Here is a 27,872-nt window from a genome sequence, read left to right as displayed (position 1 = left end):
GAGCTAGGTCTGCATGGTGGGGCTGCCTGGTTGCTCTCTGGACAGGGCCATGTGGCAGGCAGCTGCCCCTTGTGCCAGGGCCAGAGCCAGGACCACGGTGCTATTTTTAGTACCACAGCCCCAGCAGCCACTATATGGTCGACCCTGGCTCCAGCTCCGGCAAAGGGTTGGAGCTGAGGACAGGGCCTCGGGATGAAGCTGTCTGGCTGCTCTCAGGGCAAGGCCACATGGTAGGTGACTGCCCAGTGCGCTGGCTTCAGCCCCAGCATACGGAGCCTCATAGCCCCACCCTGAAGCAGTTGAGCAGCCACCATGTAGCCCTGGTCTCCCCTACTCTCCCACCAAGCCACCATCAGCCATTTACCTTCCAGATCCAAGGAAGGTGAGTGCTGCTGCATGGCTCTGCTAAGGAGATGGGTGGGATTAAAATTCTTAGTGTGTGCCTGTGCAGGCACAACCCTAGAGGGAACTTAAGATTGTGAGGCATGTATCTCTGCCTCCCTTTCCTCATTTGTAAAACAGATACACAAATACTTTATTTCTCAGGGTGACTTCATTCATGGTTGTAAGGCACCATGAGTTCTATGGACGGGATGTACTATAGCAAAACCAAACAGACTAGAAATTCAACACAGACAAAAAGTAGCATTAAACAAAACAAGCAAATTTTAATAAAATTTCATGGATTAAACAAAGTTATATATGTTGGTGGCACATCTGCATCATTCAGTCCAATAATCCCTTTCAAGATCTAAAAATTAGGCTTAATGATATTATTGTTACCATTTTTGTACCTTAGAAAAGATACCCATGTGTTTAAAGTGCAAATGTGATGCCTGTTAATAGCTATATTTTAAAGGTAGCAAAGAATAAAGTTTTCATCCAATCACACTTAAATATTAATTGTACATAAGTATCCTAATTGTTTTTAAAAGTACCCTTCAGATCCTATGCTCTTAAGTTGTTTGATATACAATATGATGCTCTTCCATGTACTGTCAAAAGGATCTGTAACTTCACTAATACCAGCCTTTAAACACACATTTTGTAAGACAGAAAAACAGATTCTGTTCTGTCCATTTTTCAAGACCGATTTTAAGGACATGAGCTTAATGGCAATTAAAGATCTAAAGAAAATCCTTTAATTGTATCCAATGTAACCACATTAATTTCTTAGGTACTTTGTTTTTTCTGCTTACTTCCTTTTTCTCTCTCAAATTCAGCAATTTGATTGAATATGTTGATTAAGTTCTGAGGCAGACTCTTTTTAACACCACTTTCTGATTGCCCTTTACCATTGAGAGTAGTTTCCTCATCTAGCTCCTTTGCTTTAGTTGTTTCCCCATGACTAATTTTGCTGTTTTTATATTCTCTCCTTTCATTTGTACTGCGGATTAACTCACATCTCCTACCATCATCATTTCTACTGTACTCATATAACCAAGCACTGGTGTACTGTTTATTCTTTTCCACAGACTTGCCTGAGTAATCCGAGCCTGCTGGAGAAGTGGAATACACACTCTGACTTGAACCACGCTTTCTAAACTGTTCTTTTCTCCCCTCTACTTCCTCTTCTAACTTTCTAGAAGTATGTGTCTTGGTTTTATCATCTGACTTCCAGTGATATGAACCAGAGGAACCCCTCCTATTGGAGAAAGATCTGTCTGCTTTATCCTGTTTTTCATTTTTGTTGCTGGCTGGCTGAGTCCTGGAGCTACTGTAAGAATCCCTTGAATCTTCAGACCTACCTCCAAAAAGGTCTTCATCATCAGCAGAAGTCCTTGATAAAGGTCTCTCTCTCACCTCTGTCTTTTGATACGTGTCCTCCCGCTCCAGCAGTTTTTCCACTTCATATTTTTGGTTAAGGAAGGAAGCAGAGGTATCGGCTGGGGGCGAATACCATTCGTCTTTCCTACCCTGATCTCGTGGATGTGAAGAAAGCCTAGATGAATGTTTTTTGGAGCTATGAGAGGACTCTGACCGATTTCTATTCCTCTTCTTGTGCCTTTTGTGATCAGAAGAGGAGGAAGAGGATGAAACTGATACAGCAGACGAGGAATCACTTGAGGAGGAGGAAGAGGAAGAAGTTGATCTTTTCCTTTTCTTCTTCAGCCTAAAAATGTAATTAATTTATGAGGAATCACCAGAATCATCTACAGACTCTACATGTTCCTGCAAAGCTCTGTCCTTTTCAAGGTCCCTGGAACATAGTTTTTAACTAAGAATAGCTCCAAGACCAAAATGTTTAATAGAAGCTTTTCTGAGACACAGAGAAAACCTTTTATCCACACTATATTTTTTAAAAGTATTTTATGTACATTTCAGCCACTTGAAGTATGGTGGATCAGATGGGAAGAACACAGGATTGTATAGAGTCCTGTGCAGATCATACTCTTGAAATAGCGAAGTTAGCAAACTTCAAATATGCTATTGCAATAATAAAATTATTATTATATTTTGTTATCAACCTAACCAACCAACGTGACTCAAAAGAGACCTTTAGATGAGTTTAGGCAAGATCCTGGATTGTGGTAAAACCTAAGTAATATTCACAAACCACTAGTGGCAAGATGGTTTACTGGGCAAGCCTTGCCTGTGTAGAACTGCCAGGACTTCAAGTGACATTCCTATGTGAGGGGGACTTTAACAACCAGGCCATTTGTGACATTAATATCACTGGAAGGGTTCTTCAGTTTGGCTACGTCTAGACTGGCATGATTTTCTGCAAATGCTTTTAACGGAAAAGTGTTTCCGTTAAAAGCATTTGCGGAAAAGAGCGTCTAGATTGGTATGGACGCTTTTCCGCAAAAGCACTTTTTGCGGAAAAGCGTCCGTGCCAGTCTAGACGCAGTGTTGCGCAAGAAAGCTCTGATCGCCATTTTCACCGTCGGGGCTTTTTTGAGCAAAACAGTTTTCAGCTGTCTACACTGGCCCTTTTGCGCAAAAGCATTTCCGGAAAAGGGCTTTTGCCCGAACGGGAGCAGCATAGTATTTGCGGAAGAACACTGACAATCTTACATTAGATCGTCAGTGTTCTTGCACAAATTCAAGCGGCCAGTGTAGAGAGCTGGCAAGTTTTTCCGCAAAAGCAAGTGCTTTTGCGGAAAAACTTGCCAGTCTAGATGCAGCCTTTGAGTATCCCATTGTACTTCCTAAATACCAATTTAGGCCAAGGAATAGTATAGAACTGGTAGAACTAACGAAATCTGTATGAAAATAGATTCTACAAGGGCTTATCTACTCATTTAGGCATAAGCCTGGTTCAATATCCTCACTGTTTGTTGCTGGGGAAGCAATTACAATGTCACAGACAGATGGGATTACAACTTTATATGGGGATTGAGCAGCAGGAGCTAGACAACTATTGAAATCAGAGATTATTTTATGTCATTAACCCAGGTAATAGGGTGGGGGAAGAAAGCAGCATATAGAAATGTATCCATGAGGTATCAGTGACTATTCAGTGGCTTTATTTTAAAAAAGGACATTAGTTTGTTCCTTTATTAACTATTGCCTGATCCATCTGTTACCTGTTAAGAAAATGGAAACTAAAGTATGAATCATTAACAAATAGGAGAAGTAGCAATAACAGGAACAGAAGTATCATCCATTTTACCAACTGGACACTAATAGCTGTTTACTTACTTATGTTTTATATAAAGCAATGCTGATGCTCTGGTTATAATCAGCAGTAGATGATTTAATTAGGATGTAGTATATTGAATATAATAGAGTTACCTTTTTTCTTCTTTTAAGAGCTTACGCAGTTTTTGTGCACTTGTTTCTATTTTCTTTTCCTTCTGTCTCTCTTTTGCAGCTTGTTTCTCCCTCATTTCCAAAGATTTCTTTTTTTAACCCAGACGTCAAAAAAATCAAATTAAAAGTAACAGTATTTTAACCCAATATTCCCCCAAATCCAAACCCCACCCACCACAAGATGATATATATATATATATATATATACACACACACACACACACACACACACACACACAAACACATATATATATATATATATATATATACACACACACACACACACATATATATACACACACACACCCCCAAAGAATACAATACCAAGATTCCAAGAAGAGGTGGTTACATTAATCAAATAGAAGTTGATTGCGCAAGCATTTGGCATTAATTGTTGTGACGATCAGTATGGTATTAAGGACCATATTGCAGTAAATATCATTTAAAAAAAAAGTGAGACCAGCCATTGCATTGGTACCCATGACCCAGACCAAAAGAAAGATAGGAAATGCAAGAAAAATACAACAAAATTAGTAATGCAAATGAAGAGTGAAACAGGGAGATGGGTATTGGGAAAGATGGTTATTAATATAGTTTGTATATAAAATATGATGACAAATCCAATTTTAAGATGTTGGAAGTGGCCATGTTCAGATACAAACCATTTAGTAATTATACCACAGCCCAGTTTGATGCATGTTTACATAAGAAATCATGTTCCAGTGGGTTGTTGATGAGCAGCGCAGATGTCAGCAGCAACGGTCCCGTTCAGAAGGAAATGCATTGAAGAAAAACATATCATCAGTATTACAGGAAAAGAATATTTCATATCTGAACTGTAAATTGTATCATTCTAGTAGTCTGTTTTTAGTTGCCATATAAACCAAGGTTTACTCAGAAATAAAGGAGCCTTCAGTTACTAAACAATTAATGATTAAAGGCATGCTAGCTAAGTCCATCAGCTGGGTAGACTCTTGTGTCCCATAGCTCTTTAAGGGCTTGGCATTGTTTTTATAGTGAAGCAATATGGAATGGGGGGGACAATTTCTAACACACACTAATGTGCTAATTGGTCCAAGTAGATCCTGCTAATGTGCACTAAAAGCTCCCTGATGTGTTTTAATGTAATAATGCTTGAAATGTTTTGAAACAGTTGGAATACATATCTAGGATGAGCAGCATGTCTCTGGATACCAGTTCTTGAGGCTTGGCAATAGTCATGTCACAGGTACTGCCTTGGGACAAGGGAAACCCTTAATTTATTGTGGGAAAACTTACATAAACTGCTGAACAACAAGTCTTATATTCCTCAGTTGCATGAGTGACCCTCATCACCATCACTATAACTTGGAGTGAGAGTTAAACCATTTCCTTCACTCAGTTGGAACATGTTTAATCACTTTAATTTATTACTTTCATTAGAAGACTCCTTGTTACAGCAACAATACTTTTGTCTGTAGAATACCAAATACATTGGAAGTGCCCGCATACTGTTAAGTAGATATTTCTGCAGTATAATTTCGCTTTAATAAAGGTTACCATAGATCTCCTCTTCCCCATCCTTCAACAAAACCTTTTCACATTATGGCTCCACCCACCTGCTAAAGCAGTGTCAATCAAACCCTGCATAAAGGAACCACACTTCTACCCCAGTCTATTTACTTCCTTCAGCACAGAAGCATTGAGTACAGCAACCCTGTGCCCCAGTTCTCTAACTTGAATTCACTCTTTTTGATTCTATCTGGAAGACAAAGTAAGTAAAGGAGATGAATGAAAAAGCCACAGAAAGACAAGCAGCAGACAAAGGAGCTTGGCATGGTAACTCATAGGTGCTGACCAAGGAAATGTTGCGTGCAGGGGAGAAAAACAAAAAAGGGACCCGGGAACTTGCTTTTCCCCTTATTTCCTCCAATGCTGGGACCCTGATGAATTGTTATTTTTTTCTGCATTTTAAATAACTGCTTATTAATTTGCATCTCAAGAAGTTTGGCAGAATTTTGAATTAACTGACCATAACTGCTCATTTCAGTGACATTATATCCTCAGCTGTCTTTGGGCCTTTAAATTAAGACCCTTCTTGTGCCAAGTGGAGATACACCAAGTCTTCCTTCTGAGTTAGGTTTCATCAGTTTTACCCTGTTCCTCTCTGATTATTCCCAATTACAACCCTGATATATAATCTAACACTGACTTTTCTATTTAGGGATTTACCCTACAGAAAGTCTTAAATCTATAGCAGCAATCCAGCTCAAGTGCGAACAGGCTGTTCTCTCCTCTCCAGCAGACAATTACTGAGTTCTGGTCTTTCCCTGCATCCAGCTGCAGGGGCTATTGCTTCCCCCACCCATCTGAAATGATCAAACCATCTACAGCCACCTTTGCTTTTTGTAGATGCAGCCATAATACTTACTGTGACAGATGTGTTGTAAAGAGGGGAAAGAGGAGAAGAAAAACACAGTAACCAGTAAATAATTTCCCCCTTCCCAGTGTTTATATAAGAGTTTTGATTTTAGTAGTAAGAGAAAGTAAAGAATCACCTGCATATGTTTACGGAGTTTCAGTAATGCATCCTCTGCTTCTTTAAAAGTTTCATCCAAACTTAAAGCTTTCTTATAATAATTCTGAGCATTTAATAGTTTGTCTTCCTCTTCCAACCTAATATTCATATGACAAAATGTTTAGAACAAAAAAAAATGGAATTTGTTTTTGATCATAATGCTTCCTGTCTTAATTCTCAGACGGATAAATGTTAAAAAGGAACTCATTAAAATGCAGATGTTTACACCCCATGCATATCATTACTTCCTAAACATCACTAGCGTTGTACTTTCAAAGTGTGATTCCAGTTTTTGATGAATAAATTGTTACTTCTGAATGACTCTCTTGTTGTTTACTCGGATGGATAATTTTTTCCCTAAATATTCTGAGTATTTATATGCAATTAATACAGGTGTAAAACAACACACAGAAATCATAGCATAGTTGCAAAAATGTAAAAAGTTATAAAAATTCCTTTTTAAATATTGATCCAAGAACTTCATAGAATGTTATGTAGGTTTAGTATTCCATTAGCTAAGGTGTATTGAGAAAAAAAAAAAGAGTAAAGAAAAGAAACTGAAATTGAGGCACAATAGTGTAGGTGACACCTGAAAACAAGGGAGAAAATAAATAGATTATACACCTTTAACTGCTTTTACTACAAACTTCTCATTGTTGGCACATAGGAGCATTTTATCTCCTCCTGCCCTTCTAAACACTTAGCATGCCCAATTAAAAAAAGATAATGAGAACACGTGAATTGCTCATAACTGCATAATGCATAGAACTGATCACTTACTGGCCTCCTCTTTCCACAAGAGTCTGACAGAGATATTTCCGTGCATTTCTATGGGTTGGACAGTTTTCTAATGCAACTTCAAAATCATCTATGGCTTTGTTTAAGCTTCCTTTTGTTGCATAACTATAAAAATAGAAAAGTGATCCAGGATCGTAAATAAATATCACAATTTATCTTTAAATAAAATATTGGAATCCCTCTTTAACAACAAAGGGCGGAAAAGACTTACAGTGCCCCACGAGCTACCAAGGCTTCAACATTTTGTGCATCTATTTCCAGTGCCCTGTTATATTCATTCATTGCTTCCACATGGCGGCCAACTTTAAAATAATCAACTCCAATCTTCACACTACAATAAATGGTTACCAAAAAAAAAAAAAAAAAAAAAAAAGTATTACACCAAGTCATCAAGCTAAACAAATATACTTAATCACAGTTTGAAAAGCCTTCCAACCTGTAGTACATTGGGAATGGGAGCACTGTAGCAAGATATAATTTCAAGAATTGCTCTTTAGATCAATGTAAAATACTTTACGCCAAAGTGTAAATTATTTTTTATCAGAAAACTTAGTTAGAGTTCAAAGACAACTCTGTAGAAAGCATATATACATGCTACACTGTATTCTACATTTACAAATGGAATACTTACAGGACACTTAAGTGTGTTTCAAAGACTTTTCATGCTCCCCCCGAGCCCACAAATGGGGGCAGGGTTTTAGGCCATGTCCACACTTACAAGATTACAATGTAAGATTGTCTATGTAGCTGCATTATACCAATGGGAGAGAGAGCTCCCATTTTAAACAATTAACAAAACTATCCAAAGCCCAAGATTTGGTGGTGATGGGGGACTTCAACTATCCAGACATATGTTGGGAAACTAACTCAGCGGGGCACAGGCTATCCAATACGTTTCTGGACTGCATTGGAGACAACTTTCTGTTTCAGAAGGTTGAAAAAGCTACCAGAGGAGAAGCTGTTCTGGATGTGATTTTAACAAATAGGGAGGAACTAGTTGAGAACTTGAAAGTGGAAGACAGTATGGGGGACAGTGATCATGAAATAATAGAGTTCATGATCTTAAGGAAAGGTAGAAGGGAGACCAGCACAATTGAGGTAATGGATTTCAGGAAGGCAGATTTTGATAAGCTCAGAGAACTTGTAGGTAAGGTCCCATGGGAAGCAAGACTGAAGGGAAAAACAACTGAGGAGAGTTGGAAGTATTTCAAAGGGACGTTGTTAAGGGCCCAAAAGCAAACAATTCCGCTGTGTAGGAAAGAGAAAATATGGCAAAAGACCAGCTTGGCTTAACAAGGAGATCTTGCATGATCTCAAAATAAAAAAGGAGTCCTATAAAAAATGGAAACTAGGACAAATAACAAAGGATGAATATAGGCAAGCAATATGGGAATGCAGGGGCAAGATTAGAAAGGCAAAGGCACAAAATGAGATCAAACTAGCTACAGGCATAAAGGGAAACAAGACGACCTTTTATAAATACATTAAAAGCAAGAGGAAGACCAAGGACAGGGTAGGCCCACTGCTTAGTGAGGAGGGAGAAGCAGTAACAGGGAACTTGGAAATGGCAGAGATGCTCAATGACTTCTTTGTTTCGGTCTTCACCGAGAAGTCTGGAGGTGTGCCTAACGTAGTGAATACAAGCAGAGAGAGGGTAAGTTTAGAAGATAGGATACACAAAGAACAAGTTAAAAATCACTTAGGAAAGTTAGATGTCAGCAAGTCACCAGGTCCTGATGAAATGCATCCCAGGATACTCAAGGAGCTGATAGAGGAGGTATCTGAGCCTTTAGCTATGATCTTTGAAAAATCAGGGAAGACAGGGGAGATACCAGAAGATTGGAAAAGGGCAAATATTGTGCCCATCTATAAAAAGGGGAATAAGAACAACCCAGGAAACTACAGACCGGTCAGTTTAACGTCTGTCCCAGGGAAGATAATGGAGCAGGTAATTAAGGAAATCATATGCAAACACTTGAAAAGTAATAAAGTGATAAGGAATAGCCAGCATGGGTTTGTGAAGAACAAGTCATGCCAAACTAATCTGATAGCTTTCTTTGATAGGATAACGAGCCTTGTGGATAAGGGAGAAGCGGTGGATCTCATATACCTAGACTTTAGTAAGGCATTTGATATGGTCTCACATGATATTCTTATTGATAAACTAGGCAATATATAACTTAGATAGGGCCACGATAAGGTGGGTGCATAATTGGCTGGATAACCGTAGTCAGAGAGTTGTTGTTAACGGTGCTAAATCCTGCTGGAAAGGGATAACAAGTGGAGTTCCGCAAGGGTCTATTTTGGGACCCGTACTGTTCAATATCTTCATCAATGATGTAGATATTGGGAGAGAGAGTATGCTTATTAAGTTTGCAGATGATACCAAACTGGGTGGGGTTGCAACTTCTTTGGAGGATAGGGACATAATTCAAAATGACCTTAGCAAGTTAGAGAAATGGTCAGAGGTAAACAGGATGAAGTTTAATAAAGAGAAATACAAAGTGCTCCACTTAGGAAGGAACAATCAGTTCCATACATACAAGATGGGAAGTGACTGTCTAGGAAGTGACTGTCATAGTGGACCACAAGTTGAATATGAGTCAACAGTGTGATGCTGTTGCAAAAAAAAGCAAATATGATTCTAGGTTGTATCAACGGGTGTGTTGTAAGCAAAACTTGTGAAGTCATTCTGCCGCTCTACTCTGCACTAGTTAGGCCTCAGCTGGAGTACTGTGTCCAGTTCTGGGCGCCACATTTCAAGAAAGATGTGGAGAAATTGGAAAGGGTACACAGAAGAGCTACAAGAATGATTAAAGGTCTAGAGATCATGACCTATGAAGCCAGGCTTCATGAACTGGGCTTGTTTAGTTTGGAAAAAAGAAGATTAAGGGGGGACATGATAGCGGTTTTCAAATATCTTAAAGGGTGTCACAAGGAAGAAGGAGAAAATTTGTTCCTCTTGGTTTCTGAGGACAGGACAAGGAGTAATGGGCTTAAAGTGCAGCAGGGGAGGTTTAGATTGGACATTAGGAAAAAATTCCTAACTGTCAGGGTGGTCAAATATTGGAATAAATTGCCAAGGGAGGTGGTGGAATCTCCCTCTCTGGAGATATTTAAGAACAGGTTAGATAGACATCTGTCAGGGATGGTGTAGATGGAGCTTGGTCCTGCCTTGATGACCTCTCGAGGTCCCTTCCAGTCCTGTGATTCTATGGATATATGCAGTGGTCTCCAACCTTTTTACACCGAAGATCACTTTTTAAATCTCAGAACTGGCAAAGTTCTACCGCCCCGCCTGTTTCTTGAAGCCCCCCCTTCTATTCTCCTTCTGTCCATCACTTGCTAACCCCAGCCCTTACACACACACTCTGATAAACACTTTATTTTTAAATTATGCGATATATAAAATTAAAATCACATGTTTATAGTTATGAAATAAATGGTCTGTTTTTTATTCATGCTATTTAAATCTAAAATGAAGCATTTATAATTATACATTTTGTGGGGACAGAGTTCTGCAGCTGGGGACAGGGAACAGGGTGCTGGGAGGGCAGAGGACAGGGTTCTGCAGCAGGGGACAGGGTGCCAGTGGGGACAGAGTTCGGGGAGTGGGGACAGGAATCGGGACAGAGTTCTGTAGCTGGGGACAGGGGAGTGGAGTCTCGGGAATGGAGTCTGGGGAGCGGGGACAGGGTGCCAGTGGCAGCAGAGTCACCTGCATCTGCCTCCTCCCCGGATTCTCTCTCCCTCCTCTGCGGGAAGTCAGCACATGCCTCCTCTGGGCCCCCCGGGGCGCAGGGAAACCCCGAGCATGCCTGTCCTGGGGATAACCCCCCCCCATTCCGCGGCGGGGCCAAACCCTCGCAGGAGCCTGCACCAGGGACAACCCCCACCCCTCCCGCGGTAGGGCCAAACCCCCCTCCCTCGGCACGGCCCCTCTCCTCCCAACCCCCGCGGGCACCTGCCCCGGGGCAAAACCCCCCTCCCCGTGGCGCAGCACAGCCAACCCCCTCCTGCAGCATGGCCAACCCCCGCAGGCGCCTGCCCCAGGGTCAAACCCCCCTCCCACGGTGCGGCGCGGCCCGGCCCAGCCCGGCCAACTCCCTCCCCTCCCGTGGCGGGGCCAAACCCCCCTCCCCTCCCGCAGCGCGGCGAACCCCTGCGGGCACCTGCCCCGGGGCAAAACCCCCCTCCCGTGGTGCAGCACAGCCAACCCCCTCCTGCAGCATGGCCAACCCCCGCGGGCGCCTGTCCAAGGGTCAAACCCCCCCTCCCACGGTGCGGCCCGGCCCGGCCCGGCCAACTCCCTCCCCTCCCGTGGCAGGGCCAAACCCCACTCCCCTCCCGCGGCGCGGCAAACCCCTGCGGGCACCTGCCCCAGGTCAAAACCCCCCTCCCGTGGTGCAGCGCGGCCAACCCCCTCCTGCAGCATGGCCAACCCCCGCGGGCGCCTGCCCCAGGGTCAAACCCCCCCCTTCCACGGTGTGGCCCAGCCCAGCCAAACCCCGGAGCCGACTCCCGCTCCCGCGGCGCAGGGAAACCCCTGCGCCCAACTCACCCCTCCAGTGCCGGCGGCGCAGGGAAGCCTCCGCACTCCTCCTCCAGGGCCAACGCCCCTTCCCCCAGCACGCAACAGAGCTGTGGGAGGGGGAGCAGCCCGCGCACTTCTGGAACCCCCGGAAAGTGACGCGGGCTTCAGAGAGGACTTCCGTCCACCCCGCGGGAAGCCGGCACTACACTAGAGGTAGGTAGTGGGGCTTCTCGGGGGTGGGGGGGAAATGGGGAGCGGGGTTGCCCGAACGCCTCACGATCGACTGGTCGAGGCCTCGCGATCGACGGGTTGGTGACCACGGTATTATAGCCAGTTCACTCAGAAGAAGTAACTCGTCCACTGATAAGGCGCTGTGCACACCAGTACTTGTGCTGACAAAACTTACACGTTGTTCAGGGGGAGTGTTTTTTTCATACCACTAAGCAACAAAAGTTTTGCCAATATAAATGCTAACTATAGATGCAGCTTTATAATATAAAAGGACACATTCAACATTACTGTAAAGAGGCACAACAATGCTGAAGTCAATTTGTCCAAATTTAAGATGCTTTAAGACTATATTTCACATCTTGCAAACTGAAGCTTCTCTCCTTTGTCTAAAGATAATTTATCTTCCAGTGAGTTAACTGTTGGAGCTCTGACTTTCATATAAGCTTTATCATAATTCACTATAACAATCCAGAGTAATGATTTAATATAGCAGTATATAGCCACAGATTACAGAAAATGGTTGTACTTGATCTCCAATGGAAAAAAGCCTACTTGAATTGCAGCACATTTGTCAAATAACTGCAGCTCAAGTTGCAGACAAGACATGAAAAATTGCAGAAAAGTAATAATGGACCTTCCTTATTTGCAGTAATTTGGAAAAGCTTACAGCAGGACGCCGGAGGGCAGGCAGCCAAGACTCCCACCACTTTTGAAATTCTGATGGAAGCCTAATATTGTGGGATCCACACTATCATAAATTAAGCACGCCTTTATTAATGAAATAAATGGTGTGCTAAATTAAAATTTAAGAAAGTTCCTGAGGCTGACATCTCCGCCACCACTAATTCAATCTTATTCCCCTTCCAGCTGTATCGTGTGTGTCTAGGACTACTTCCCAACTAAATATTGCTTCAGTGTACCTCCCTACTCATCTCAAGAATTTCCATGATCAGGAGTTGAGACCAGAATGGCAAGGAAGAATTCCCAACATGATTGAGTTAGGGGCAGAGGCTGCTGAGCTGAGAGAATATAACCATTTCCTATTCACCCACAGCAGTGCTGAAACAAGATGTTTGACAATTTTGAAATTCTGCCAATCTTTAAAAAAAAAAAAAAAAATCATCTCAAGATGTTAATCAAATCCAACTCTTTCCTATGAATCAGCATTTTTCAATGAAAAACATTTTGTTGGAAAATTCCTAATCAGCTCCATCTCCTGGGTGCCTGCTGGACTATGGAAGAATAGAGTACAACCTACAGCTTCATCCCAGGCACAGCGTAAAATAAACAGCAACTGCAGCTTCTTCAAATGCTCTCAGACAGTGCATTCAGCATTGACACACAATGACAGACACCAGCTCAGACCACAGGGGAACTGCTCACAAGTCCTGGCTCAGACTCAGGTATCAAGATGAGAGAATTCAAGGTCATCTGACTGCTATTTATAAAAGGCTGAACCAGGTATTAAAGCTAGGGTCCTATGGGAAAAATGAGATGACAAGACAGAGCAGTGCTCTGATCTAATTTCAGAAGTCAGCACAAGTTACAAGCAACTTTAACCTTTGGGAACTAAGCTAAAGGCTTTTCCTTAAAAAAAATTTTTCCCTCAATTGATAAACAGAGCTCCCTCATCTCCACAACTGACCAGAGCCACTCAGCAAGCTGCTCGCTGGTGCTATTCAGGAAGTTATTCACTGTGAATTAGGGATATAAAATACCATTTAATTAGTTAACCAGTTAAACGTTAAGTTTAACAGGTGAAATGATGAAAAGGGGCAGGCTGGAGCAGCCCCCCATCACAATTGGGGGCTCTGCCGGTTGCTCTAGAGCACCCCTGCCCTTAATGCTTCCGGGATGCCTTCAGCAGCATGCCAGACTGGCCCACTGCAGAGAAGGAGCTGCTTCAGCTGGGCTGAAATGCCTCTCACCCAGGACAGAATCCACGGGGCTGAAGCAGCCCTTTGCCTGTGGCAGACTGCTCCAGCCCCCACTGGTTAACTGAAACTTAACAGGTGAGGCTTACCAATTAACCATTAACATCTCTATTGTGAACACAGGTACAAAGAAACATGAATAACTATGATCACTGATTCCAAAGGTAGATGACACCTAAATTGCCTGACAAGAAAAGAGACAAAAATCTGTACCATTTCAAGGCCCAAGATGCAGACTGCTTCTTCCTCAATGCAAAGGCAAAGTCTTCTTCATTGAAGTTTTTACTGTTAAAAAAAGAAAAGAAATAAAGGGAATAGTTTATTAACTGCCCAAGTTTCCTTCTAAGTCTATATTATCAAAAATCTATACCAAGGTTTAAATAAAATTTCAGGATGGCTAAACACAATACTATATTACTCTCTCCACAAATCAGCAACAGCATCTCTGATTTCCTAAGTCAAAGTCTCCCTAAATGTGTTTGTCAATTACAGTCAAATATCATTTCATGCCAGCTGTATGAATAGATTAAGTGTTGAGTACCTAATGAATGGGAAATACCCTACATCGGCAACCTTTTCAAACCAAAGAGTAAAAACTACATCAAAATTCAGAATAAGTAGTCAACAAAGAGCCGTGTAAGAATGCCCATTCACATGACTGAAAACACAAAATGTAATATTATTGATAACTGACATAATGATTAATAGCATAAATTAAATATTGTTCTTACAGACTATATTTAATGGAACTTCTGCTGCTGCATTTTTTCACACATTTCTTTGAAGTTTACAGCATAACTGGCCAAATCCAACTTCACTCATGCAATCAGGCTGTCTTCTGTCAACCTTATGGCAGGGTGCTGGTGAAGTGGGGGTGCAGGAGACTGGGTTGTATGACCAGCTCAGGGCAGGAGACTGGGTGTATGCAGGAGTGTTATGGCAAGGGACTGGGGATGCAGGGGTGTAGGAGTTTCAGGATGTGGGAGTATGAGGGACTCAGGACAGGGGGGTTTAAGTATACGATGGGCTCAGGAGCACTATGAGCTGCAGCCAGATGAGGGCTGGGCCCCAACTAGGGGCTTGCTGGCCAGGCTTTATTTTTAAATAAAAGTAAAATATGTCCAACACAAAAGATTTCAATGTTGTCTTTATTTATGGCAGGAGTGGGGAACCTTTTTTGGGTCAGTGGTCACCGACTCACAGAAAAAAAATTAGTCCTGACCCTCACTAATGTACCCCCACCTGAAACACCTCACTTCCTTGGTGCTCCAGCCCCACAGTGGGGGGAGGGGCAGGGAGGATTGAGGTTCAAGAATGTAGTAAGTTGAGGGTCAGTAACATGGAGTCAGCAGGCCTAAACAGAGGCCTGTAACATGAAAACAGCAACAGGCCTTCAATCTAATGAGCAAGACTTTGGTTCAGTAACACAGGAGCCAAGAAAGAGGCCCTATTGATAACTGTGTGATTATGTAAGTAAGGTTGAGCATGGAAGGACACAGGGAGGCACTGGGTACAAACTGTAAGCCAAAGGGGAGTAACGGAACATCTTAATAAGAAATGTCTTGGTACAAAGACTCCCTAAAAACTAATGTACATACCGACCTAAGTTCAGGACCAGATCGGAATTGACAGCATGAAGGCTAGTAAGTAAGCCCCCCTTCCATAAGGTGAGGGGTGATATCTAGGCAACAGAGGGTGGCAACCCGGTACATAAAGAAATGATGTAAGTTGTTTGTACCTGTCTAGAAGAGGACACCCCAAAGGGTGCTCTCCGGCCCACCTTGGGGGGGCCGGCGCACTAGGCGCCTGAACGGCAGGTGGCATTGCCTAAACTTACAGAATGCACAGTAGCTTAACTTTGACTAACTGCTGTTAATATCTGTTCTATGGCAACAGGCCTGCCTGGTGTTGGTACATTGTCAATGTGGACCATAGTGCCCAGTGGTGTAACATTGTACTGATCTCTGTTACCAACTGGTAGAGTTTTGCATTTGACAATAAACCTGCTCAACTGATCTCAAACCTTGCCTGCATCTATTGTTTCCGGGGCCTCTCAGAGATCTCGTGTTGACCCAAGTGCACAGGGTCTAACTCCCTAGATAAAGGGAGTACCGATTGTTACGCACACAGCCGAAAGTTTGTTACGCACACAGCCGAAAGTTTATCATCACCGACGAAGTAGAGGCTAGGGGCTCCCTAGGCTCTGGGGTGGGGCCCAAAATGAGGGATTAAGTGTGTGGGACAGGGCTGCCAGTGAATGGGATAGGGACGGGAGTGCAGGATCTGGGCGGGAGGAGGTGAGGGTGTAAGGTCTGGCCAGGGGGCAGGCTGCCTGGCAAGGAGGCAGGAAGCTGGCTGCGTGGCCAGAGGGGGATTTTATCCGGGGGAGGGAAGGCAGAAGGTATCTGGCCAGTAGATAAGGGGGATTTTTGGCCAGTAGGCTGGGGGTAGGGAGGATTTTGGCCAGAGGACTTGGGTCAGGGGCTCTCTGGCCAGAAGAGATGTGTGAGTGAAGGGGTGGAGGTCTGGGCATGAGGGGATAGGGGGGGCACTTGTTTGCATGCCCCGTGGCAGGCACTGTGTAACACACCCGCTGCTCCCACCCCCCAGAAACCTCCAGGAAGAAGAACCATATCTGGCTTCCTTGCGAGCCATAGGTGCCAGCCCCTGCTCTACATGTTAATCTTCTAGATCTGAAGGAAAATTATTTGAATCTCAAAAGATCAGGTCCATTAGTAAAACAAGCTATTACTAAAATCGTTGGGAATAAATATTATTAAATGTAAAGTAACCTGTGATTTTAAACTAATGTTACCACCAATATACAGTAAACAGTTTACCAAATTAAACAATAGCAAGCAGATTACTGGTGGACAAAGGGGCCTTTTTTTTTTTTTTTTTTTTTTTAAGGGTGACAAGTCTATGAGTAAGTTTGTTGTTCTGGAATGTCTTTTATACTTAACTGATGGGCTCACATTACCATCAGTAAGGATACAAAAGATTACCCAAGGCTGAAGTAACTGGACCACAGAAATTTTTAAATGGAAACTACAAATAAAGTCATTTATTTCAGGCAGTGAAATTTTCTCTAGAAAGTAATGGAGATAGTGCAATGTCACTGTACCTTTGCAGGCCTCTCATTAATGATGGTGGGTTGGATTCACTTAGTCCTAGTTTTCCTAATAAAAATTCAACTACTCCTGGATTAGCAAATCCCAAAGAATGATGTAAGACTTTTTCATATGTCTCCGCAGTATTGGCTACTTCAACACTTCTCCTTAAAGAAAATATGACACACACAAATATGGCCATCCATATTTTAGTAATGTTTACATATGTAAAGAGTCAACGTGCATTGATACTTTAACAAATACTGGTTCACGATCAAAATATGCAGCTTCACTTCCTTCAAGTGGAAATACAAAACAACACCATTTGTTTCCTCTGAAATGAAAACTCTTGGCCTTTGCTGCTGTTCCCTCTTCTAAACCATTAGCTGCACAATTCTTGGTAAGTTTCTTTCCCTTTCCTCTCTCCTGTTTTATCCCACTCTCTACCTTACTTTCTGAGAAGCAGTACATGAAAACCCCATGTGGGCTCTTCCCTCTTGCAATACCAGCTGCTCCTTCACAAGCCCCACAAGCACGGCCAAGAGGTAGTTACATTCCTGTACTTCTTGCTGAAGACAGATTTCAAGAGTTTTGTATTTCTGCCCTTTAAGTCTTGGGTTTATCAATGGTCCTGTAATTCTCTGCTCATTTCCTGTGGTATATATTTAAGTCTGTCTGTGTCTCTCTTTTGCCTAAGATTATCTCATACTGCTTTTACTTTCTTCTTTTTGGCTTAGTCTACACTGCAGAGTTTTTGCACAAGAAGCCTTTTATGGAAGAGATCTTCCACAAAAACTTCTTGCAGAAAAGTACGTCCATACCTCAAAGCACATCGTAAAAGCTATGTGCTTTTGCGCAAGAGAGTGTCCACATTGCATGGACACTCTTGCCCAAGAAAGCTCTGAAGGCCATTCACAGAATAGCAATCAGAGCACCTGTGCTTTTTCTGATAGAGGTTTCTTGCACAAAAACCCCTCCAGAGCACAAAAAGGTAGGAGCGGACGCAAGAGCTGTAGTGCAAAAAAGGAGTTATTCCTTGTGGGGAGAGGAATAACTCTACTGGCAAAAGCCCTCTGTTCTGTTAATTTTCTTGCGCAAAAACGCACTTGAGGTGTGGACGCTCGCTCCGCCAGTTTTTGCGCAAAAACTGCTGTTCTTGCGCAAAATCCTTTAGTGTAGACACAGCCTTCGTGAAAAATTCTGAAGTGAATTACACCCATATATGAACAGTAATCCTTTTAAGAAAAAGAGACAATAGTATAAAACTGAAAAATATATGTCAGTGAGCAGAGTAAAGGAAAATCTTGACAAAGACCTTTTTAAAAGGACAGTTTCTGCCAAAGTGTTTCTTGAGACATATGTTTAATTAAACAGATATAGTGAGCAGAAAAAAAATGCATCTTCTTACCTATAATGTAAAGGCAAGTCTTCAGAACTAATTACCCCCAGTTTAGTGCTAGAAAGACTGGGTGGAAGAGCAGAGCTGTGTAATGATACTGTGAGCTTTTCATGGTAACGATCAATGTCCTTGATTGCAGCTTAAAAAAAAAAAAAAAGCAGAATCCACATTTTAAACTTGAGAACACAGTCCACAAAATTGGAAAGAAATAGTTTCCAGAATAGTTTTAATATAAACGTACCTTGTATAATGTCGCCAGTTTGATAATATGATAAAGGATCACCATGGCTGCTATGAGAAGGCACATCTCTCAAAGGACAAAGAGCCTGCAATGTAAAAGACAAAAAATGTGACCAAGAACTCCAAGCTTAATAAAGATAATAAAACTGTGTTGCATTAGAAGATAACTACCCGCAGCCCAGAAGTATCCATTTGCACAATGAAAATCTGGCACATGAATAAATATTTATTTACCCTAGTGAATAAATACCATTTATCCAGGTGTCGCCAGGAGGGCTTTGGCTTCCTTGATCACGGGATGCTATTCCAGGAAGGACTGCTAGGCAGAGTTGGCATTCACCTTTCGAGGATGGGGAAGACCCTATTTGGACACAGACTAGCTAACCTAGTGAGGAAGGCTTTAAAATAGGTTCGACGGGGACAGGTGAGAAAAGCCCACAGGTAAGTGGAGAACATGAAGACCTGTGAGATGAGTCGGAAATGGGAGGGAGCGTGGGCTATAATGGCAGAGAGAAAGGAGGATCAGGGCAAAACTGGGAGGCAAGGTCAAATCAGTATCTTAGATGCCTATACCCATACTTCTCACATTTGTATAATAAGAAGGAAGAACTGGAAGTGCTAATAAATAAGTACAATTATGACATTGTTGGCAACACAGAAACTTGGTGGGATAATACACATGATTGGAACGTTTGCATAGAAGGGTACAGCTTGCTTTGGAAGGATAGACAGGGGAAAAAAGGGAGGAGGTGTTGCCTGATATATTAACAATGAACACACTTGGAGTGAGGTGGAGATGGACATAGGAGATGGAAGTGTTGAGAATCTCTGGGTTAAGCTAAAAGGGATTAAAAACAAGGGTGATGTCATGCTAGGAGTCTACTACAGGCCACCTACCCAGGTGGAAGAAGTGGATGAGACTTTTTTTAAACAATTAACAATATCAGCCAAAGCCCAAGATTTGGTGGTGATGGGGGACTTCAACTATCCAGATATATATTGGGAAAATAACACAGCGGGGCACAGACTGTCCAATAAGTTCTTGGACTGCATTGGAGGCAATTTTTTTTTTCAAAAGGTTGAAAAAGCTACCAGGGGGAACCTGTTCTAGATTTGATCCTAACAAATAGAGAGGAACTGGTTGAGAATTTGAAAGTAGAAGGCAGCTTGGGTGAAAGTGATCATGAAATCATAGAGTTCACAAGTCTAAGGAAAGGTAGAAGGGAGAACAGCAAAATAGAGACAATGGATTTCAGGGAGGAGGATTTTGGTAAGCTCACAGAGCTGATAGGTAAGGTCCCATGGGAATCAAGACTGAGGGGAAAAACAGCTGAGGAGAGTTGGCAGTTTTTCAAAGGGACATTATTAAGGGCCCAAAAGCAAGCTATTCCGCTATCAGAAAGATATAAAATATGGCAAAAGACCGCCTTGGCTTAACCACGAGATCTTGCATGATCTAAAAATAAAAAAGGAGTCACACAAAAAATGGAAAGTAGGACAAATTACAAAGGATGAATATAGGCAAACAACACAGGAATGCAGGGGCAAGATTAGAATGTCAAAGGCACAAAATGAGCTCAAACTAGCTACGGGAATAATGGGGAAACAAGAAAACTTTTTACAAGTACATTAGAAGCAAGAGGAAGACCAAGGACAGGGTAGTCCCACTGGTCAGTGAAGAGGGAGAAACAGTAACAGGAAACTTGAAAATGGCAGAGATGCTTAATGACTTCTTTGTTTCGGTCTTCACCAAGAAGTCTGAAGGAATGCCTAACATAGTGAATGCTAGTGGGAAGGGGGGAGGTTTAGAAGATAAAATAAAAAAAGAACAAGTTAAAAATCACCTAGAAAAGTTAGATGCCTGCAAGTCACCAGGGCCTGATGAAATGTATCCTAGAATACTCAAGAAGCTAATAGAGGAGGTATCTGAGCCTCTAGCTATTATCTTTGGAAAATCATGGGAGACAGGAGAGATTCCAGAAGGCTGGAAAAGGGCAAATATAGTGCCCATTTATAAAAAGGGAAATAAGAACAACCCAGGAAACTACAGACCAGTTAGTTTAACTTCTGTGCCAGGGAAGATAATGGAGGAAGTAATTAAGGAAATCATCTGTAAACACTTGGAAGGTAGCAAGGTGAAAGGGAACAGCCAGCATGGATTTGTAAAGAACAAATCATGTCAAACCAATCTGATAGCTTTCTTTGATAGGATAATAAATCTTGTGGCTAAGGGAAAAGTGGTGGATGTGGTATACCTAGACTTTAGTAAGGCATTTGACACAGTCTCGCATTATATTCTTATCAATAAACTAGGCAAATACAACTTAGATGGAGCTACTATAAGGTGAGTGCATAACTGGCTGGATAACCGTACTCAGAGAGTAGTTATTAATGGTTCACAATCCTGCTGGAAAGGCATAACAAGTGGGGTTCCGCAGGGGTCTGTTTTGGGACCGGCTCTGTTCAATATCTTCGTCAACAACTTAGATATTGGCATAGAAAGTATGCTTATTAAGTTTGCAGATGATACCAAGCTGGGAGGGGTTGTGACTGCTCTAGAGGATAGGGTCATAATGCAAAATGATCTGGACAAATTGGAGAAATGGTCTGAGGTAAACAGGATAAAGTTTAATAAAGACAAATGTAAAGTGTTCCACTTAGGAACAATGAGTTTCACACAGACTGAATGGGAAGCGACTGTCTAGGAAGGAGTACGTCAGAAAGGGATTTAGGGGTTATAGTGGACCACAAGCTGAATATGAGTCAGCAGCGTGATGCTGTTGCAAAAAAAGCAAACATGATTCTGGGATGTATCAACAGGTGTGTTGTGAGCAAGACACGAGAAGTCATTCTTCTGCTCTACTCTGCGCTGATTAGGCCTAAGTTGGAGTATTCTGTCCAGTTCTGGGCACCGCATTTCAAGAAGGATGAGGAGAAATTGGAGAGGATATAGAGAATAGCAACAAGAATGATTAAAGGTCTAGAGAACATGACCTATGAAGGATGGCTGAATGAATTGGGTTTGTTTAGTTTAGAAGAGAGAAAATTGAGGGGAGACATGATAGCAATTTTCAGATATCTAAAAGGGTGTCATAAGGAGGAGGGAGAAAACTTGTTCATCTTGGCCTCTGAGGATAGAACAAAAAGCAATGGGCTTAAACTGCAGCAAGGGAAGTTTAGGTTGGACATTAGGGAAAAGTTCCTAACTGTCAGGGTAGTCAAACATAGGAATAAATTGCCGAGGAAGGTTGTGGAATCTCTATATCTGGAGATATTTAAGAGTAGGTTAGATAAATGTCTATCAGGGATGGTCTAGACAGTATTTGGTCCTGCCATGAGGGCAGGGGAACTGGACTCGACGGCCTCTTGAGGTCCCTTCCAGTCCTAGTATTCTATGATTCAACTATGTTAAAAAAAAATAATCAAGGTTTTAATTACAATGGCAGAACTCATCTGTGATGCTGATATTGAAGACAAATTTAAATAATTCAGTTTCCATCAAGCTTTAATCCTTGAAGAAATGTTTACAAATAAATTCATTTTTATTAAAAGAAAGTCCATTTTGTGATTATTAAACTTGATGGAAACTAATCTTACAACATCTACGAGGGATTTCGATTAATGTGCATGGTTCCATGCAGCCCCCCTACCGTGTTTTCTTGAATAAATGCATTTTAACATCCCCAATGTCTACACTACAGACCTCACAGCAGAACAATTATACTGCTGCAGCTGCACTGCTGTAAGGTCTTCTGTGTAGCTGCTCTATACCAACGGGAAAACATCTCCCATTGACACCAGTGCTGTTCACACTCATGCTTCTGTCAATAAAACTTATGTTGGTCAAGGATATGTTTTTTTCACATCCCGACCAACAAGTTTTACCAATGAAAGTGCTAGAATTGACAAAGCCTAAATCTGTCAAAAACTGAGAATTAAAGCAGAGTGATGTTAGTATGATTAAAATTAGACTGAGGTCCATGCACCCATGAATACAGTAACTTTTCAACCTACAGATAAAATATCTGAGCAGTAAAGAAATAAAAGTCTCGCTGAGACAGCAAGGCAACATCCACCTTAATTAAAGCCAGAATGCATTACGACTTTGAACTACAAACCATCCCAGAGCTCAAGTTTATCCTTTGTAACTCAGGCCCCTGGCATAAGATGCAGCCAACACATTAGAAAGCCAAGACTGCTTTGCATAAGTTTACTTGTTACTGATCGTAGTCAAGTCTTACAGTGATTTCTAAATGGGAGATCTCTCTTAGAACGCCGCTGCCCAGACAGATCAACACCATGAAAAAGCCAAATTCACGAATAGAACTAATCCTTCCAATCACGATATCTCCACGCTCAATGTCTCGGAAAAACAGCTCTCTCCTGTCCTCACTTGGCACCTCCATGAACTGCTCCAAAGGTGGCATAACAGCATAACAATCTACAGTTAATGAGGAGAAAAAGTTATGTAATAACGGCTGTCTTCTGAAATTTCTGATACTATAATGAACTCCAATGTGATTTAATATTTCTTAATTAGGTACCACGTGTAGCCAACATTTTCCAACATTGCATAAACATAAAACATTGCAATAGGAACCCTTGACCCTTCTTGACCTCAAAGAAAATAAAAGCTCTCTTTCCACTCTCACCCCATGCCCTAGCCATATGCATGTCAGAATCCCCAGAAATCTTATTCTCTCCTCCCACATTTATATTTTCTGTCCGAAGAGGATTGGATAACATTTGCTTTTCAAAGTCTGCCAATTTCTTTAGTCTACTTATCCAGAAATAGTAGTTTTTGATGAACACAAGGTCAACCCTTGCTTCTTATAGCTACCCTAAAACTCTGCAGCACACAGCATTTACTAGACCCAGGAGATACTAGGGATGTAAGCAACTAGTTGACTATCCAATAAGCAAAAGCTTTATTAGCTATTTGACTAGTCCCTCAATTAATTGCTTCCCCTGACCTTGCTGCCTCTATCAGGAGCTGGTGCGGGGAGGGAGGGAGCCGGCTTCACAGGGAAGTAGCAGGGACCGGGTGCTAGCTGGGAATTAGCTGATTCCCAGCTCACTCCCAGTCCCACATGCTGCACCTCTGCTTTGTAAACGTATTAAGAGCCAGCAGGCTCTTAATACATTTAAAAATCAGAAGCACAGTGGGGGAACCTGGCGCAAGCTGATTCCAGGCTTTCACTGGGTCCCCCCGCTGCACACCAACTTTTTAAATGTATTAAGAGCCAACAGGCTCTTAAAACATTTAAAAGGCAGAGCCACAGTAGGTTTAGCTTCTGGGCCAGGAGCTAACCCTGCTGTGGCTCCCCCGTTTATTGACTAATTGATGGAAAATTCAATGACTAGTCAACTAGTTGATTTAATTAAATTTAACACCCCTAGGAGATATTGGTTCGCATCAATTGTATTTTGAGTTATTGGCAGCACCAAGCAAGATCCTGTATTCCACCTGACACTTCTGTTGCCTAACAGCTTCAGTCAGCTCTGTAATTGTCTACAAATCAAACAACTGGCCACCTTTCAGCATAGTAATATCCTTACTTCAGCTGTGCTCATTCTCCCAATAGAGCCTAACACCTTAATTCAAAGATGAAAAGAAATAGTAGGAGTGATTGGGAGAGCCTCTTGGAAGGGCTGGATGTACAAAGTCCCTGAAACTGAGGGGGATGGAAAGGTGCCACACAGGGAGCTTGCAGGAGGAGAGCAGGGGGAACAGAGGCCAAGAAGGTTGTGCTACAGAAGTTTTGAAGTATGAATTTGCATATCAATTTTTTTCTCAGCCAAATATCTCCTAGGAGAGGAGTTGGCAATAATTTAATGGGGCACCACTCCAAGATTTTGGTAAATGGTAAAGGGCCGTACTTCTGTGGAGAGAGTGCGTAGTCTGGGATGGTGAGTGGGGTGTAGAAGGGAGCTTGGGATAGAGAACTGAGGTGCAGGAAGGAGTGTGGGATCTGAGAGAGAATTTGGGTGAAGGAGACCATTATGATCTGGGGCACGGGCTTAGGGTCCAGGATGGGTTATGGGTGCAGGAGAGGATTCTGGCCTGGGGGAGGGGTATAGGAGAGGTTGCAGGATCTGGGAGGCAGTTGTGACCTGGGAGAAGGGGGAAAAAGGGATGCAGAGGATTTGGGTGGTGGCCCAGGGCAGGTAGTTGAGGGGAAAAAGGGGGTGGGGGTGCCAAAGGCAGGTTCAAAACAAGAGAGCTAGATACATTCATGAAGGTTAGGTCCATTAATGGCTATTAGCCAGGATGGGTAGGAATGGCGTCCCTAGCCTCTGTTTCTCTGGAGGTGAGTGACAGGGGAGGGATCACGTAAGGATTATCTGTTGTGTTCCCTACCTCTGGGGCATCTGGTTTTGGCCACTGTCAGCGGACTGGATACTGGTCTGGATGGACCGCTGGTTTGACCCAGTATGGGTCTTATGTTCCTCTGCTTACTGACACCATTTTCACACCAGTAGTACAATTTTTATAGTCACTCAGGGTACTTACATTTTCACATTAGATAAACTTAAAACAGGCTTATTTAAGCAAAAATGCAAACATGTACTTTTCCCAATATATTCCACACAGGCTTTAATTATGGTTGTTTACAACTGCAAATTATTTGAAAGTCTTACAGATGTTTTCATAAATCTTCAAATTATTAAATAATTTATTTACTCCGTGCATTTCCTAAGCTTCAAAAAAACCTGAAACAAAATTATTATTTATTTTTAAAATTTATTGTGTATATAAGGCCTTCATGGGAACTCTCACAACTGATGTGTGTCAGAGAGTACCTTTTTACCTGTAATTATATAATTTACCTTCATTCTCTTCATTTGATTCTGAACCTGTTGATGTATTTGGTTTCCACGAAAGAGCAAAAAGGAGATCAGCTTTTTTTGCAATGAAGTGTTGTATCTCAATGTTATCAATTCGCTTCTCTTTCCTAAGAAAAATAAAGAAAAATCTAGCACTCTTTTGTTCACAGATCATCTACAACTGTTACTTAAAAGGGTTCTGTCCAGGGCTTTGCATAAGCATGCAATTAAAAGTGTCTCCACTTACAGCATTGATGACATGTTTAGTACAAAAATGCTCTGCCCAAGAGTTTCTGTCTAATTTGGAGCATGCCAGTAAAGACAGTATTTGTGTACTGTGACAAGAACTAGAATGGTGCTGAACAGCAGGACTACATCTACACTTGGCAGCTTCTTGCGGAAGAACAGCCGTTTTTCTGCAAAAACTTGCCAGCTGTCTACACTGCACGAGCATTCTTCCAGAAGTAAATTTATGGTATAACGTTGTAAAACAGGGCTTCTTCTGGAAGAGTTATTCCTCTCCCCAGGAGGAATAAGCCCTCTTGAGCAAGAGTTCTTCCAGAAGAGGGCAGTGTAGACAGGCAACATGAATTTCTTGCACAAGAAGCCCCTAAGGTTAAAATGGCCATCAGAGCTTTCTTGTGGAAGAGTGCGCCATGGATGCTCTTGCACAAAAGCACATCTCTTGTGCAAAAGCACATGGCAGTGTAGACATTCTCTTGTGGAAGAGTTCTTGCACAAGAACTCTTCCACAAAAGAGTTCTTGCACAAGAAGCTGCCAGTGTAGACGTAGCCCAAAGCACCAAGAACTGAGGCATTTCGGTTTTCTCTGCCACCTAAGCCCTACAGATTTCACAGTACAGGCAGTCCCCGAGTTACGCGGATCCGACTTATGTCGGATCTGCACTTACGAACGGGGCTCTCTCCCTGGTCTCCAGCAGACCAGGGAGAGGAAGCAAAGCGGCAGAGCACACGGGCAGCGGACAGCCCAGACGCGCGTCTGGGCTGTCTGCTGCCCGTGTGTTCCGCCGCTTTGCTCCCCGTCCCCCTGGTCTGCAGACCAGGGGGACGGGGAGGAAAGCAGAGCAAAGCCGCGGAGCCCGAGGGCAGCAGGACAGCCACGGCGCGTCTGGGCTGTCCTGCTGCCCCCGTGCTCCACGGCTTTGCTCCAGATGCCTGTGGTACAGCAGCTGGGGCGCTGCCGGTTGGTCCTGTAGCGCCGCTCTGGGCACTACTGGACCAACCCGGCAGCACCGCAGCTGCTCTGCCCCAGGCATCCCCAAGTCAGCCGCTGCTGAAACTGACCAGTGGCTGACTACAGGAAGCCCCTGCCCCGGGCTTCCTGGAATCAGCCGCTGACTTGGGGATGCCTGGGGTTCTTAAGTTGAATCTGTATGTAAGTCAGAACTGGCGTCCAGATTCAGCCACTGTTGAAACTGATCAGTTTCAGCAGCGGCTGGACGCCAGTTCCGACTTACATACAGATTCAACTTAAGAACAAACCTACAGTCCCTATCTTGTACGTAACCCAGAGACTGCCTGTATGTTGCAAGGTGCCTTTGCAGAAGTTTTTCCATTGAGTGTACAGATATTGCTAGACAGGTGTGGGGGTGGGAGGGTGCCTTCCCACAGCAGCAGCAATAAACAAACACCTTGAAACCTTTCACTTCTAGGGACGAAAAACACTATGCAGAAATAGGGATCTTAGTGCAATGCAGCCCTATTCCTGCAGTCAAGAGACTACACGACAAACCTCCGCTTTAAAAAAGACTTTCTAGCCCTCTCGGTTCCAGAATGAAGTTCGAAAACAAAGAACCCTAAAGACACAGAAACCAGAAGGCAAACAGCCAAACACTCTTTTTAAAACATCACTTCTGATTTTCAAGCCAGTCACGACTTTTTATTTGCCGGGGAGAGGAAGGGGGGAGCGGACGCGTCGGTGGCACTGAGGCAAAATGTCTCTGTGTGACAAGGGAACGGCCGGGGAGCTGCCCGCGGGCGATGGACGGTGCCCAGGCTGGGTGAGACTCCGCCCGAGACTTAGAGGGCACGAGCAGCCGCTGCAGCGCCCCACAGGGGAATGGGCCCCCGTTTGGGGGAAGGGCTGCGGGCCCCTCTGACGCCATCGACTGACCCAGTCCCCCAGGTGGGGCCTCCCCAGAGGCGGCCTGAGCGGGAGATGCGTGAGGGGGAGGGGGAGGGGTCAGCTGCCTCCCGCCTCCCCCTGACACGGCTCCTCACCTGGCGGGCAGCTCCAGGCTGGGTCCCCCGGGGGGCAGGAGGCCCCGGAAGTCGGGGTTGTCGTTCTGCTCGGTTCGCAGCAAGGCGAGCAGCGGGGGCCCATGGAAACCCAGCGCCTGGCGCAGCAGGTCCCGCTCCATCCCACCCGCGGCCGCTCGCGCAACCCAGCAACCGGAAGCTGCCGGGGGAGTAACCCGGAAGCAGAACCCATTATCATCCCGCCTCCGAGGAGGAAAGGAGCCGG

The 27,872-nt window shown here is 43.3% G+C and overlaps 1 protein-coding gene across 2 annotated transcripts; it reads right to left on the bottom strand.

Annotated features, from left to right (window-relative positions):
- Window positions 1-643: 643 nt before the first annotated feature.
- TTC14 (tetratricopeptide repeat domain 14) lies at window positions 644-27,872 on the bottom strand. Of its 2 annotated transcripts, none has more exons than XM_006138491.3 (12): window positions 27,629-27,864; window positions 25,391-25,515; window positions 22,801-23,000; window positions 18,561-18,645; window positions 18,329-18,458; window positions 16,935-17,087; window positions 14,024-14,095; window positions 7,323-7,442; window positions 7,094-7,216; window positions 6,294-6,411; window positions 3,739-3,845; window positions 644-2,113 (listed from the first exon to the last, which is right to left on the bottom strand). In XM_006138491.3, the coding sequence occupies exons 1-12, from the start codon at window positions 27,766-27,768 to the stop codon at window positions 1,174-1,176; spliced, it is 2,313 nt and encodes a 770-aa protein (XP_006138553.1). In that variant the 5' UTR covers window positions 27,769-27,864; the 3' UTR covers window positions 644-1,173. The 2 variants fall into 2 exon arrangements, 1 of the variants encoding a protein (XP_006138553.1); XR_333082.4 differs by having other exon boundaries at window positions 2,094-2,113; window positions 4,419-6,411; window positions 27,629-27,872.

Source organism: Pelodiscus sinensis, chromosome 10 (genome assembly GCF_049634645.1).
Source record: "Pelodiscus sinensis isolate JC-2024 chromosome 10, ASM4963464v1, whole genome shotgun sequence".
NCBI lineage: Eukaryota > Metazoa > Chordata > Testudines > Trionychidae > Pelodiscus > Pelodiscus sinensis.
The sequence above is the reverse complement of the archived record's forward strand: the minus strand, read 5'-3'. Positions and strand labels throughout refer to the sequence as shown.

What these genes read in the sequence shown, in the direction of transcription:
- TTC14 (XM_006138491.3), bottom strand. Translation starts at nt 27,768, where the DNA reads ATGGAGCGGGACCTGCTGCGCCAGGCGCTGGGTTTCCATGGGCCCCCG. An exon ending in ATCAAATGAAGAGAATGAAG is followed by an intron (nt 23,001 to 25,390) that starts GTAAATTATATA and finishes CATTAACTGTAG; the next exon opens with ATTGTTATGCTGTTATGCCA. An exon ending in AACTGGCGACATTATACAAG is followed by an intron (nt 18,459 to 18,560) that starts GTACGTTTATAT and finishes TTTTTTTTTAAG; the next exon opens with CTGCAATCAAGGACATTGAT.